Below are 14,986 nucleotides of genomic sequence, written 5' to 3'. Positions count from 1 at the left end.
GAGCAAAAATAAACCCATGGGACCTCATCAAACTGAAAAGCTTTTGCACAGCAAAGGAAACCAAAAGGAAAACAAAAAGACAACTTACAGAATGGGAGAAAATAGTTTCAAATGATGCAACTGACAAGGGCTTAATCTCTAGAATATATAAGCAACTTATACAACCCAACAGCAAAAAAACCAATCAATCAATGGAAAAATGGGCAAAAGACCTGAATAGACATTTCTCCAAAGAAGATATACAGATGGCCAACAAACACATGAAAAAATGCTCAACATCGCTGATTATAAGAGAAATGCAAATCAAAACTACCATGAGATACCACCTCACACCAGTCAGAATGGCCATCATTAATAAATCCACAAATAACAAGTGCTGGAGGGGCTGTGGAGAAAAGGGAACCCTCCTGCACTGCTGGTGAGAATGTAAACTGGTACAGCCACTATGGAGAACAGTTTGGAGATACCTTAGAAATCTATACATAGAACTTCCATATGACCCTGCAGTCCCACTCTTGGGCATCTATCCGGACAAAGCTCTACTTAAAAGAGACACATGCACCCGCATGTTCATTGCAGCACTATTCACAATAGCCAGGACGTGGAAACAACCCAAATGTCCATCGACAGATGATTGGATTCGTAAGATGTGGTATATATACACAATGGAATACTACTCAGCCATCAAAAATGATGACATCATGCCATTTGCAGCAACATGGATGGAACTAGAGAATCTCATACTGAGTGAAATGAGCCAGAAAGACAAAGACAAATACCATATGATATCACTTATAACTGGAATCTAATATCCAGCACAAATGAACATCTCCTCAGAAAAGAAAATCATGGACTTGGAGAAGAGACTTGTGGTTGCCTGATGGGAGGGGGAGGGAGTGGGAGGGATCGGGAGCTTGGGCTTATCGGACACAACCTAGAATAGATTTACAAGGAGATCCTGCTGAATAGCATTGAGAACTATGTCTAGATACTCATGTCGCAACAGAAGAAAGGGTGGGGGAAAAAACTGTAACTGCAATGTATACATCTAAGGATAACCTGACCCCCTTGCTGTACAGTGGGAAAATAAAAAAAAATAATATTAATAAAAAAAAAAAAAAAAGCTAATGCGTCCACACCAGATTTTTATACTTGGCATTAAAAAATTAACTATAGCTAATTAATATGCATATAGTAAAATGTGTACTTACATTTAAAAAGTAACGCTGATAGAAAGTACCATGACATTTATATTTAGAGTTTTGAGATGCAAGAATGTAGCATCCCCCGTTTGCTACTGATCCCCAAACTTTTCATACTTGTTACCAGCAGTAACACTTTTTCAGATTCAAGACTATACCACAGTTATTTAAGGTACCAAATATTTTAAAAGTCATTTCTTAAGAGATGTTGCAGTCTGTTTTCACAAAACACATTGGAGTATATAAAAATATGTTTGAACATATTTATATATGGGTGTAGGAATCTATAAATGGGCTTCAGGATAGTAGAAGATACAGGTCTGTTTTATCTGTATCTTCTAACTTTTACATTCAGGTTAATCTTACCCTACATGAGACCTATGGGATTTTAGACACAGTCAGAGGAAGGAAAAGAAAAATTACTAATAGACCATAAATAGAAAATTATCCTTAAAGTAAACAATTTATTAGAACAAAGAGAATATAGATCTCACTGTTAATAGATACGTAATTCTACATTTTGAAAACTTGTATCTAATGTTCTTTTTTTCACCTAATTTTTATTATGATTTTTATTTTTTCCATTATAGTTGGTTTACTTTCAGTTTTCTACTGCATAGCAAAGTGACCCAGTCACACACACACACATATATATATATATATACATTCTTTTTCTCACATTATCCTCCACCATGCTCCATCACAAGTGACTAGATATGGTTCCCAGTGCTACACAGCAAGATCTCATTGCTCATCCATTCCAAATGCATGCAGTAGTTTACATCTATTAACCCCAGACTCCCAATCCCTCTCACTCCCTCCCCTTCCCTCTCGGCAACCAAAAGGCTGTTCTCCAAGTGCTTGAGTTTCTTTTCTGTGGAAAGGTTCATTTGTGCCATATATTAGATTCCAGATGTAGGTGATATCATATGGTATTTGCCTTTCTAACATAACTTCACTTAGTATGAGAATCTCTAGTTCCATCCATGTTGCTGCAAATGGCATTATTTTGATCTTTTTTATGGCTGAGTAGTATTCCATTGTGTATATATACCACATCTTCTTAATCCATTGATCTGAGTTGTTTCCATGTCTTGGCTATTGTGAATAGTGCTGCAATGAATATAGGGGTGCATGTGTCTTTTTCAAGGAAAAGTTTTGTCTGGATATATGCCCAAGAGTGGGATTGCTGGGTCATAAGGTTATACTATATACAACCTAATATCTTTTTATAAATAACTTACATATCTGTATTGTAAATGTGTGTTAATTATTTAAAATCTGTTCTGACAAAAGCATATGTAAATTAGACCATTAGGTGAAAATAAAAAGAAAACTGTCAAAATGTTATCATTGTAATGTTTGGCATATATTTTATACTGAAAAATAGTTGACAAATAACTTTTCAAGAAGTTCTACTAATAATGGCTCCCTAGAAGGAAATTTTATATTTTTAAAGCTAATTTTTTATTCTAAATACTTATGGAAATTTTAATATTAGAGAATGAGAGAAGATGCAGGAATAAGTAATTTTTTTTGTTAATTTATGGTTAGACAGGAAAATGTAGCAATGGAGACAGTCATCAGTATTTTAAATATCAGAAAAGATTTTGAAATAATGTTTTTCTTTGGAAAATATTGATTAGAAACTCTTTGCAATTTAATTCATAAATAAATATATTTGTAAAATTATGAAAATAGCTTGGGTAAACATAGTACACAAATCTATATGTATTTAACTAAAACTATTTTAAACAATTATGCCTCATCAGTTTCTAGTGTAGCATAAATTTACCCAACAGAATGACACTTAGTTGTCTTGAATGGTCATTAGGTTAGTGATACATAATTTATATTAATATTTTCAAATTTGTGTTTTATTTTTTTCATTAAAAGGGTGTTTTTCTGTGGGGAGCTTAATAGGAGAAATCAATTCAGAGTTTCAAAGCCACCTGAGCTGTTCCGGAGCTGTGTTCCCAGTAATGACCACTAGGTGGCAGGGCTACATTGTTTAACATTTATAGATCAACTTGCATATGATGTTGGATGTTTACCCTGTAAAGAACAAGTCTGAGAGTAATACCCCTTTTTCTTCACTTCTTAAAAAATAATAAACCAATAATATTTTTAAAAATTGTCTTTTAATAAAGCGAATAAGCCATGTAATTGTGATCACAAGACAGTATCCGTTAATGGTTTTTTAATTCTCAGTGATGGCAAGTATTTTACAAAGCAGGAATGACACAATGACAACTGAGTGATGAGGGCCTTTTTTTAATAATTGAGATTTATTTCCTCTTCTGTAGGTAGCTAATATGTTATGTTATTACCTGTAGAGAATTTGATTCATAGTATCATCCCCCTCTACCCTGCCCCCTACTTCTGCTTATCAGACTGGAAATCTAGAAGCTTTAGGTTGACTTCAGCCATTTATTGTGAGGTCTGTCTTGTTATGTTGTCCTATATATTCTTGTCTGTTGTCAATTATGAGCTGAGGAAGCAAATTCTAATTGATAGTGAATGTTAAAATACCACAGTGTATTTGAAAATAGCTGTGGTATACTCGCCAAATTGTACGGATAAGAATATTGCCCTGGGAGAGCAATTCTCACTTGGAATATAAGGCCGAGCAGTTGTGATTTTATTGTAGTTCACTCATGTCCATCAACACAATTTTTAAAACTACTCTATTATACATAGTACCTGTTTTGATGCCAATTTTTTATCAAATGTTAGAGAGTAAGAGTCCTTTCCTTTTTCTTGAAAGAAGTCCTTCAAACTTTGTGATACTCAGTATGAAATGGTACAGTCTCTTACCTCTGAAGGAATATTGAGAGTTTGGGTAGCATGTGTGATTTTGATTACAATAAAAAAATGTATGCCTGAGGCTTAATCATTTTCCTTAATCATTTTCCTTCAATCTTATTGAATAATAGAACTTTTAAAAGACATCTTACTTTTGAATAAAAATATTTTCCTTTTTAAAATAACAGTATCTAGTTATAAACTCTGCTCCAGTGACTGGCAAACTTTGCCTCTAAAAGGACAGATGGTGAATAACTTAGGCTTTGTGGGTCATAAGTTCTCTGCTGGACTCTGCTATTGCAATGCAGAAGCAACCACAGACATGTTGTAGTGAAAGAGCAAGGCTGTGTTCCAATAAAACTTTATTTGCATATACAGCATGCTGGCCACATTTGACTCAAAGATCATAGTTTGCTAATTCCTGACTAATTCTATCATTCATCTGTCATATTATAAAGAGAACAAATTTTAACTTACTTTTAATCATTTTGGAAAAAGAAATCTGATATTTTTCCTTTAGCTCAATTTGATCACCCCAGGAAGACTCAGGGACTAATGAAGTAAGTAGCAATGAACGTCATCAAATTGGCTTTCACCTTGGCTTGGTTATTAACTAACTAGGTCATTTTATACCAGACAGTCATCCTCTCATTCTTTCCTTTTCTAGTATTCTTTCAGTTCAAATATTCTTATACCTAGATGAATAAAATGAATAATGCTCCAATTCCAGAAATTTGTAGTCTTGGATCATTATTAGACTTTTAGATTATTGGATTTTTCAGGGAAAATTCCTGAATTCATGTTATCATAAAAACAGGAATATGCACTTAAGTATGAGCTGGCTTAAAATAAGGATGCCTTAACTTCTTAGTCTTGGATTTTTGTGCCCAAATCTGGGCAATATCATTTTGGAATGGTTATGTATTTTGATTTTACTGTATGTGCTCACAGAGTCTGGTTTCTTTAATCCTGATATGTAGTTTAAACCTTGCTATTGATTAAATGTTTTAGGACACATTTTTTTGCTTTTGCCTCATTCAATAAAGTGAAAGTGAATGTTTGGTTTACCCCTTGATTGCTGATGAAATATGTCCCTTGCTGAGTATGATGGGGAGTAGAGCTTGATATGTTCTTAATAGACTAAGCTATATTTGGAAAACTAATATTTCACACTGTTTTTTTTTTTAATTTTAATTTGGTTGAGTTGTTTTTCTGCTGTTCATACATTGCTCAGTCTGGAAAGGAATTATGAAGCTGGATAAATGCAATGATTCTTGAGATTCCACATTGGGTCATTCAAGGGAAATGTAACCATGTGTTGCTACAGGCTGTTGAATCTGACTTTGAACCTTGAGAATGTTAGTGTCTGAGCCTGGCTTCAGAAAATGGCATCTGGAGATGGGAGGATGATTGCAGCTCCACTCAGAATTTTAAGCCCTCTCTCTGCATTCTCTTTGTCCAGGCTTGATACAACTCGTTTTTGTTTTTTTGTTGTTTTGTTGTTTTTTGTTTTTTTTTGTTTTTTGTCTAAGAGAACAGCTTCTTTCATATTGTTATAATATGTTGGAGACCTTGAATGGAAAAGTAAAATAATTTCATGGTGCTTTTATTTAATGAGTTGGAATCCATTGCACTTTTGGCCCTTCTCTGTGCCATAAGTGAAGTCAGCTGATGCAAGGACATGGCTAGGTGTGGGGATGGGTGCATTTGGGCTGTCACATCAGTGGAATTTCTCCTTGAAGTCTTTTGGAAAAATGATATTACTTATATCAGCCCTAGTCCACTTAATTACAATATGTAATCTTAGAGATATTTAGGGAAAAACAAAAACTTTAGAAATCACTAGGATAATGAAATAAGTTTCAAAATTTTCAAAGAGCATTCTTCCCTTTGAAACCTCCTTTTTATTTGTAGGGGATGTAAAGACAAGGAGGAAACTTGAGCTCCCCCTATGTCAGAACTTGCTTGAGTTTCATTAAACATTTCTCTGATGAAAGCACAGAACTGAAAGCCTTCCTTATCAAATACAGTGTTTTCTAAATATCAGGAATGCATTTTGTTACAAACAATGTCTGGTAGTGAAAAAAAAGGAACAGAATTTTTATGAAATAAAGTATTGTAAATCTACAAATATCCTTCTCAAAATGTGTTGGTTGAAATACTGTGATGTTGCACAATTCAACCCAATGACGGTAATAATATTTGCTGTTTATATAACACAAGTCTTCTAGGAGCTAAATTGACTTCACAGGTATTGTATAATGAAACCTCACACCACGGCCTGGGCGAGGAAAGTGGGTACTTGCATTTTGTTAGAGAGGAAAATAAGAAAGGTGAAATGGCTTATCCACATTTTCATCAGAGGCAAAGAACCAAGCCTTCCAGATTCCCTCCTCATTTCTTTTTTATAAAGATGAATTCTGTTCTATGGCAATAAATATTTATTTGCTATGGAAGTACTAATAGGCATATGCCCTATTGGCTGATGGGATATAGTAAGGGACAGTGTTCCCCCTTCCCCACTCAATTTACCATCTAAATAAGACAAACAAGACAAGACAGAATACAGAGCGTTGAAGTGTAATTTGCACTGCTGAGAAGTAGTTGGCTCCTGGTTTCAATTTCTTCCCTTGAAGTCACATACATATTTCATCCTTTGCATATTTTGGCAATGGATCCGGCTAAGAGCTATAAAGCTATTTAATTTGTTTTTTGGTAAAGCATTTTATGTCCGGGTAATGGATTTGTATATCAGTGGCAGCCTGTAACATGGCTAAGTGTTCTGATTGACAGAACACCCACGTTCAGACTTATTTATTTTTTGATAAGGAAAATGCCAGCTAACTTAGTCCATATGTGCTCTTCAATAGGATGAGGCTTATTCACATGTAATGGACACTCATTGAAAAATAAATGACAAGGATAATGAGAACAGTAATACACATGAAACTCAAAGTTTCTCTTTTTTCACTTAAAACTTTTTAAAAGCATTAAGCTAATTACTTCAAATAATTTGGTAATGCTTAACGTTAACTTCATCAATATACTTTTTAAAAAATTAACCTCTTAATCATTAACATCAGGGTTCCTTATTTGAAGGAAGATAAATTTTAAAATGTAGACTGTTTGGAAACTATAACAACATTAAACAAATGTATAAAGCATCTCATTCAAATAATAAACATACTAGAAATTTTATGACTCAGGCAAACCGTAACTGGCTTCAGCAATTATTGTGAAACCTATTTCCTAAGCTTTAGAGAAAAAAAAATTGAAACACTGTCTTCTGACATCCTCTCCATGACACCTTCTACATAAGTGCTTTTGTTGAGAACTTGTTAGTCCTTTGTCTGAAAAATGAATTTTAGCATTGTCAAGAACTGCGAAGGGTCTGAGAGTCACCCTGTTGGCAAGTGAACAAGTTATTTTGCCACAGTTTCATGTGTACGGCAGAGGCCATGAGCACGTGGGTCAGAAACCAAGACTTGTTTACTCACAGCAAGGGAGCAGCAGGAGCTTCTATCTGAGCTGGTTCTCAGGCCTTCAAAGTCTCCGAAGGGCCATGCCGAGAGGCCCCAGTAATGGCCATGCCCAGCATCAGAGTTCAGAACCCCTGGCTTGGGGAAACTAAATCTTTTATAACATGCAGCAAACAAACCTGTGTAACTTTTGCTTAGAAGGGAAAGATTATTTTCATTATACTGGACAGTAAGTAAACCTGCCTTCAACATCTCTATTGTGCAAAATTGTCTGTTATTCAAATGTCTTTGAAAAAAATAGCCTGGAGTGGGGGGAAAACAGTCCTGCTTACAAAATGTGCAGAAATTCAAGATACCCACGGAGAATTAGCTCCCAGGAAGCATTTTCATTAATGTTTCATATTATGATGCAAATTTGACATTTCTGGTTCTAATGTAAGAATTAGTTACTCTGGATTTAATTGGATGCTTCAAATCTGGTGGTTTATCTCTTGACTGGGAATAGAAAAAAGTGGTTAGGAAGCATAATTATTAATATTTTGTTACCAAGAAAAAACAAGATGATCTGGACATGTTTATATTTTCCCACTACCGCAGAATTGTATTAGTGCCCAGCACATAATAGGTAGTCAAAAAACTATAAAGTCAATATGTTTTAAGAAATATAGCAACTTGACTAACCTGAAAAACTGTGACCTGTGATGGTTTCTATAGAACACCAATAAATGATGTGTAAAATTAATCTGAGTTTGATACAATTTGGTGAATGAAGCACAAGGACTACATGTCAATACAAAAAGTGATGATAACGAAAATAATGATATATCTAACTTCATTTAATATCTTGACCTCCTTGTAAAGAATTTAAGAGATTTTTAAGTGTGCTATTACTTCATTTTTCTTTAATCTTAAACAATGCAGATGTAATTAAGTTCCGATAGAGAGTAGCTATTATGATATTATATAGAGTTTTGCTTAGAAAAATAAGTGATAATTACAGTTGTTTTGCTAAAATGTGAATTAATTGCACTCCAGGTTTTACTGTGGCAGATAACCATAGTGATTGTTATAAATAAATACAATAACATAGCTTTAATATTTTTGCCATCTTTCCATGAGAATAAAGTCATTCATATTTTGTAAAAGAGAATAATAGTGTAATTAGAGCCTTAAAAACATTTTTAAAATTTTTGCTATTTGAGACATGCAAAGAATGCATTAATGTAAATGATTAACATATAAGGAATCCCCAACCTAAAGTCTTAGGATATCATCAATAACTAACTTTCCTATCCCATCTCACCCCTCTACCTCTTTTTAAGACCTAAATACCATCATGGAATTTGCATATTTCTATTATCAAACAAGTGCTTGACGTATTGTATCCAGCTTTCATTTCTGAGAATCTTCTACTCAAGGGTATTTTCTCTTTCTTTATTCATTTATTTGCTTATGGAACTGTGCTAAAGATAAAGTATACAAAGATGAGGCACACAGACATACCTCTGTTCTTAGGAATCCTGAGTTTGGCAGGTCATTATCATGGTTTGGGACGTGCTGTTGAACTGTTAACAGTAGACAAGAATTTGTGGGTTGCTATAGCATCCGAGATGCATTAGCAGGATCTCATTCCACTCAAGCACATGTGTTTTTCTAGACTCTGTGGCGATCTTGGAGAAAGTCACGGATGAAATAACAGATTGTCTTCAAATGCTTCAGTCCAGCTCTGAATTTTATTGGCACTTGCATATTCCACTGTTTATTTCATTAAGTGAAATCTGTTTCTCTTACATCCCGTGCAGAATGTGAAGGATGACGGACAGCATGTGTGGCGACTCAAGCACTTTAACAAACCTGCCTACTGCAATCTTTGCCTGAACATGCTGATTGGTGTGGGCAAGCAGGGCCTCTGCTGCTCCTGTGAGTATGTTTGCTTTGCTGAGACATTATTACATCTGGTGAGGAAATGCTGATTTCATGGAATAGTCTCATTTGGAGATGGAGTTGAGAAGTTGCCTGACCCTTCCTGTGCCTGTGATCTACGTTTCCTGACCACAGGTATCCAGATCACTCTGTTAGGAACTTCCTTCAGTTTTGGGAAACCCTCTCCTTGGGAAATAAATAAAGACATTTTCCAATTCACTATCCGTTTTCTTTCCATTATAGTTTAATTTAGTCATGATTCCCATTTCTTCTGGGATTGTTAGGAAGATACCCCCTGGTCTCATGTTTATATCTCATTAATATTCGCCTCCTCCCCCGCCCCTGAGTTAGTCACTTTATTCACACTGTCTTCCTATAAAGAGCTAATTCCTTAAAGTCTTTTTAAAATACTTCAATTAACTGATTATCAGTTTGCATTCAGATTAAGAAAGCACAGGGACTACAAACTCATCTTATACCTCAGGCACATGATTTTTAATTCTATCATGAAGAAAATCTTCATATAAGGCTAATGGATATGGGGACCCAGTGTATTGGCAGTGTTTGAATTGTGTTGTGGCAATTCAGTACATTTATCTTTGCAATCCTTATGGTATTCTGTGGAGTACCGCCCACTAGAATTTTCTGATAGGGTTGGGGGAAAAATATATACATGTAAGAATAACTTGATCCCCATGCTGTACAGCGGGAAAAAATAAAAGAAAAAATTATATAAAAAAAACCCTTCCCTGATCCATTAAACCTAAAAAATAAATAAATAAATAAATAAATAAATAAATAAATTTATAAAAGTCACCTAAGAATCTTTAAAGCAACAGGGTATATGTCTGATGAATTACATTCCCCGATGTCTCTGTTAAAACAGAGGGAACATTGAGTCCTCCCATTAAAATGTGACATTCCCTTGATCCAGCACACTGTCCATCCACACCCTTTGCTGCAACATGCGGAACTGTCAAGTTTGTTAAGACACGTCCCATTTGTATGCATTGATATGAAATCTAAATTCCTTAACTGGCCTCAATGTAATACATCCTTCTCAGATATTATTTTTAGCTTACAGGTTCTTTGATAGTATGTTTGAGAGTTGACTTTCAAATATTTTATTTGACATTAAAAACCAGTTTTAGTGCCTTTTTTTTTTTTTTTTTTTTGGCTGAGTCCACAGCAAGGAGAATTCCCCGGCCAGGGGTTGAACCCAAACCATAGCAATGATAACATTGAATCCTTAACTGCTGTTCCACCAACCAGTGCTACTTTTAAGTGATTTCTTATGTGTTTAAGGATTGTAATAAAGTTATATAAAATAACATTGTGTCACTTTAGAGGGCAGTTTCTGGTGACCACATTTAAAAGCCTGATTGTATATGAGATCATTCTTCATATACAAGAGAAGTATTTTGCTTTCAAGGTTTTATTATTATTAAGGAAAAGAATTTTTCATGGTGCATTCTATTGATGGTACCTTAGGAAACAAAATGATAGTTCTCAAATAATGTAGGTGGTAGCATATAAAAGTGAGAATTTTGCTCCCAAATTTTAACAGATTGGTGTGGTGAATGTAATATTCAACATTACTGCCATTATAGAGGAGAGGAGAAAGTGTATGTTTTCTTTCTCCGTGTCACCAAAGGAAATCACAGATGTGGACATTTGGAAAGAGTTTTACTGTGTAAATATTATGTGGACTTAGCATTTTTTCATTCTCATTTCATGCAGTGGTTAATTTTTGCTTGTTTTACTGAGAGAGTTACCTGGTTGTTTTTTATTTTTTATTCTGTATATTTATACATTTAGAACCCTTAAGTTAGAACGAGTGTTTTATCAAAGAATGTCTGTTATTGACCCAAGTTATATTTAGAATCAAGTCATGAAATAATTTGAAGATGCCTAGTAAGACATATGCATTGGTTTTGTGTCACATTTTATACATACACACACGAACTTATATATGTGTGTATATACATGTTTGCACATACATATAAAATTTTGCATATATATATCATGTGCTACCCAGCAAAGGTGATTTCTTTTGGACAAACAGTGCCAAAATGGCAATGAAGGATGAGCTCTAACTGAAGGCCTGACATGTACGATGAAATCTATTCTCTGGAAATAGACTAATCAGCCATTTAACGTTTAGATAAATCAATAGACAAAATAGCATAAACTCATAGGCTTTTATTCCCATGCCTGCCAGCTGCTCTCATGCCTATACTTTGTAAAATATAGATCTCTTCCTTCTAGCAAATGACACCGAGCCATTTGGCAGTCATCAATTTGTCTTTAATATTTTTGTCATCTGGGAATTGTTGTGAAAAATTTGAGTAAGGCCTGATTTAATTAAGCATTTCCTGCTATGCCATGATAGAGGAGTCTTGGTTTTTCACATGCATAATATTTCCTGTACTAATTGGCCTTTTGTATTCCATGGTAAAAACAGTCGGCTTGGACTTCTCCGTGATGTGGCTGATTGGATTGATTAGGGAGCAGTGGTTATGAAATGAGGTTCTGTTAATGTCATCCTTTCTCTATAAAATTGCAGTCAAGGACTAGGATTAGCTCTGAATTTGTGGACATGTTTCCTTTCAGTTTGCAAGTACACAGTTCATGAGCGCTGTGTGTCCAGAGCACCTCCTTCTTGCATTAAGACTTACGTGAAGTCCAAGAAGAACACTGACGTAAGTGTATGGCCCTGCTTGCTTTTTGAGGGTGGCGTTTATGGATGCCTCCTCTTACCACAGCACTCGTGTTCTGTTCCAGGTGATGCATCATTACTGGGTTGAAGGCAACTGCCCAACGAAGTGTGATAAGTGCCACAAAACCGTTAAATGTTACCAGGGCCTGACAGGACTGCATTGTGTTTGGTGTCAGATCACAGTGAGTAACATGGAAGAATAAATCTCCAGCATTCACTCACCATGACAACAGTGTATCCCAGATTCTCTGAGAGTCCTACCCTGGAAGGTCATTCTGAATTGTTGACTAAGTCCAAGTTAGCATAAAATCATGGCGGCTCCCAAAGGGATAAGGGTCAGAGTCAGATTTGTCTTCCAAGAATCCAAAACTTTAAAGCTAATGACAACCTTAGAGATAATAGTGTCATAAGGTTTTCTAACTCTGCTCCATGGAATTCTGGAAGCTGACAGGAAGGTAACCTGTTTCCATGGCTGTGGGTGGGCAGTGAGCCTGGGTTGCTGACCTGGTAGAATTCAGGTATCCCTCTGCTCTGCAACACTGTTTTGGCAGAATTTTCTATTTTACATGTTGTAAATTTATTTTAATCACAGGATCTATGGGCTTAAAAAATAAGGTAGAACAATGACTAATGTAATCCAAAGACTTAATTTTATAGTGAAGACACAAAGACCAAGAAAACCTAAGCAGATTGTCAATGACCACATAACAAGGTGGAGATGCAAGGAGTCCATGTTTTAGTTCTTGATGCTTCTGAGAACTCACTTTACCCTTCCATTCACCATGCTGTTACCTTGCTTCTTTAGTTAAGTCAGTAGTTGGGGAATAAGAGATGTGGATGTAAACACTAGTCATTAACAGCACTGACAATGGAGAAAGAGGAGGTCACTAGGTCTTTCCTGAGAAACTTCAGCCTGGCTTGCATCATTGTCAAGGCTGCTTCAAATCACTTCTGGAATAAATGCAGTTGTTAGATGGTACCTCTAGTATTTCATGTTTCATATTTTATTTCTGGATGTTAATGAGAATAAACATTTTTAAGAGTAGCTTTTTTTTTTTATAGTTTAGTAGAACATTTATGAGACTGCATTTTTCCCCCCATTGGTTTTGTTTTCTTTTTACAGCTAGTGTGTGAGTCATCTTGTTAGAGGACAAATTGTTCTTGCTTTTGTAGGAATAAAACAGTAGGGAGCACTGTTTCAGTTAAGCAAATAAGCTTCTCTGCAGTACCCTTCAAAAACCCTTCTCAACACACACACCATTTAAAAATTTTTCTTAAGCACACACACACATACATACAGAATAATGAGAAAAACAAACTGTGACTTGCATTTCAAAAGTACAATTAAGTACTTTTTTTAAAATGAACACACTTTCCTCAATCATTTTCAGTTATTATGCTGTTAAATTATATTTACATTTGAAATTTCTTCAATTATGAAAGACAGTTTTATTTTTTAAAGTGTTTGGTTATTATAATAAAATGTCTAACAATGATTTAAATTACATGTAAGAATTACTTAAACATATTGAGTTCTCAGTTTCAGGAAGACCACAGCTATTTCAATTTTCAAAAAAAATTTTTCCCACAGAGTGCATCTTTAATTACTTGCAGCTTTACTTTAAATATCAGAATTTATTTCTTCTTTGTTTTTCAAGTTATTTTTCCCATCCCTCGTATATTTCCAATGTCATATTTCAGACTCTTATTTTTCTTTCCTTTTTTATTTAATGAAAAATATATATTTAGAGTTAGAACACTCTAAAATATGCATTGCTACCTTTCCTAATACAAAAGTTTTTAGTGATTTAAAGTTTCTTTATTTGACTCCTCTCCTCCTTTCCCCTTTTAATCTCTATGAAGTATATCTTCTGCCCTTCTCATTCTATGGGGAGCACTCTCTTCAAAGTTACCATTGTTGATGGTCTCTTACTGATACTCAAGGTATCTTGAAATGTCCATCTTCTTCTATATTTCATTTTGTTTTTCTTGTTTTCTTTCTTTTGTTTTAGTGGTTCCCCTCATCTGTAACTCCAAAATCTACATTTCTCGCTCAAGCAGTCTCCAGTTATACATTTATATTTGGTCTTGATTCTGGTCCTAGTCTTATAAGAAATTACATTCTTCATTTTATAAGAAAGCTACCTCTGAATAAACTGTGCTTTTTAAAATCTAAAGATTTCATGTTCAATTCCATTTAGGCAACATACCCCTAACATCTCATCCTTAACAAGAGGTCAATATATACGTGAAGATGACCCCAAGGCAAAGCATAATGTAAACTGTAAATGTCATTAAATCCTGAGTTCTACTTAAGATACAGGCTAATCAGGGAGCAGTGAAGGGTTTAAAGCAGAATCTGGGGAAGAGCATTGCCCTCTTACTAAGCTCTCTCAAGACCTGAAGCTTCTGGCTGACGTAAGCCTCATTTGCTGTAAACCATGATATCCAGGGGTCCTGTGGATATTTGGTTCATGCAACAAGATTGCAGTTTTTTAAAAAAGGTCTCATTTATCCAGAAAAGTATAGATAGCCTTCTATAAAGTAACTTTAGCTTCTGTGTGCTTTTGGATTTTTAAATTGGGCAGTTCTAAGAATACATTTATCAATTTATTGACTTTGTGCCTAGGTTAAACAATATATTTAGGTAGTGCCCTGGTGGTGCAGTGGGTTAAGATTTGGCCCTGTCACCACCGTGGTTCCTATTACTGCTGGGGGGTGAGTTCAGTCTGTGGCCTGGGAACACCTGCATGCCACTGGCACAGCCGAAATGTTTACCTCAGAACATTTATGTGTTTAGTATAATCTGTACTTTCTTCTTGAACCACTGTATGAAAATTTTAGTAAAGAGTTAATCT

General features: G+C 35.0%; 1 protein-coding gene across 22 annotated transcripts in view; it reads left to right on the top strand.

Annotated features, from left to right (window-relative positions):
- Positions 1–14,986, top strand: part of DGKB (diacylglycerol kinase beta) — a 786,786-nt gene that overhangs the window by 283,378 nt on the left and 488,422 nt on the right. For all 22 annotated transcript variants that reach the window (XM_021102444.1, XM_021102447.1, XM_021102453.1 and 19 more), the window contains 3 exons: positions 9,289–9,406; positions 12,023–12,111; positions 12,194–12,310. In XM_021102444.1, coding sequence (XP_020958103.1) covers positions 9,289–9,406; positions 12,023–12,111; positions 12,194–12,310 — 324 coding nt within the window. The remainder of the gene's footprint in view (positions 1–9,288; positions 9,407–12,022; positions 12,112–12,193; positions 12,311–14,986) is intronic.

Source organism: Sus scrofa, chromosome 9 (assembly GCF_000003025.6).
Source record: "Sus scrofa isolate TJ Tabasco breed Duroc chromosome 9, Sscrofa11.1, whole genome shotgun sequence".
NCBI classification, from domain to species: Eukaryota; Metazoa; Chordata; class Mammalia; order Artiodactyla; family Suidae; genus Sus; species Sus scrofa.
This window is presented reverse-complemented; position numbering and strand designations above follow the sequence as displayed.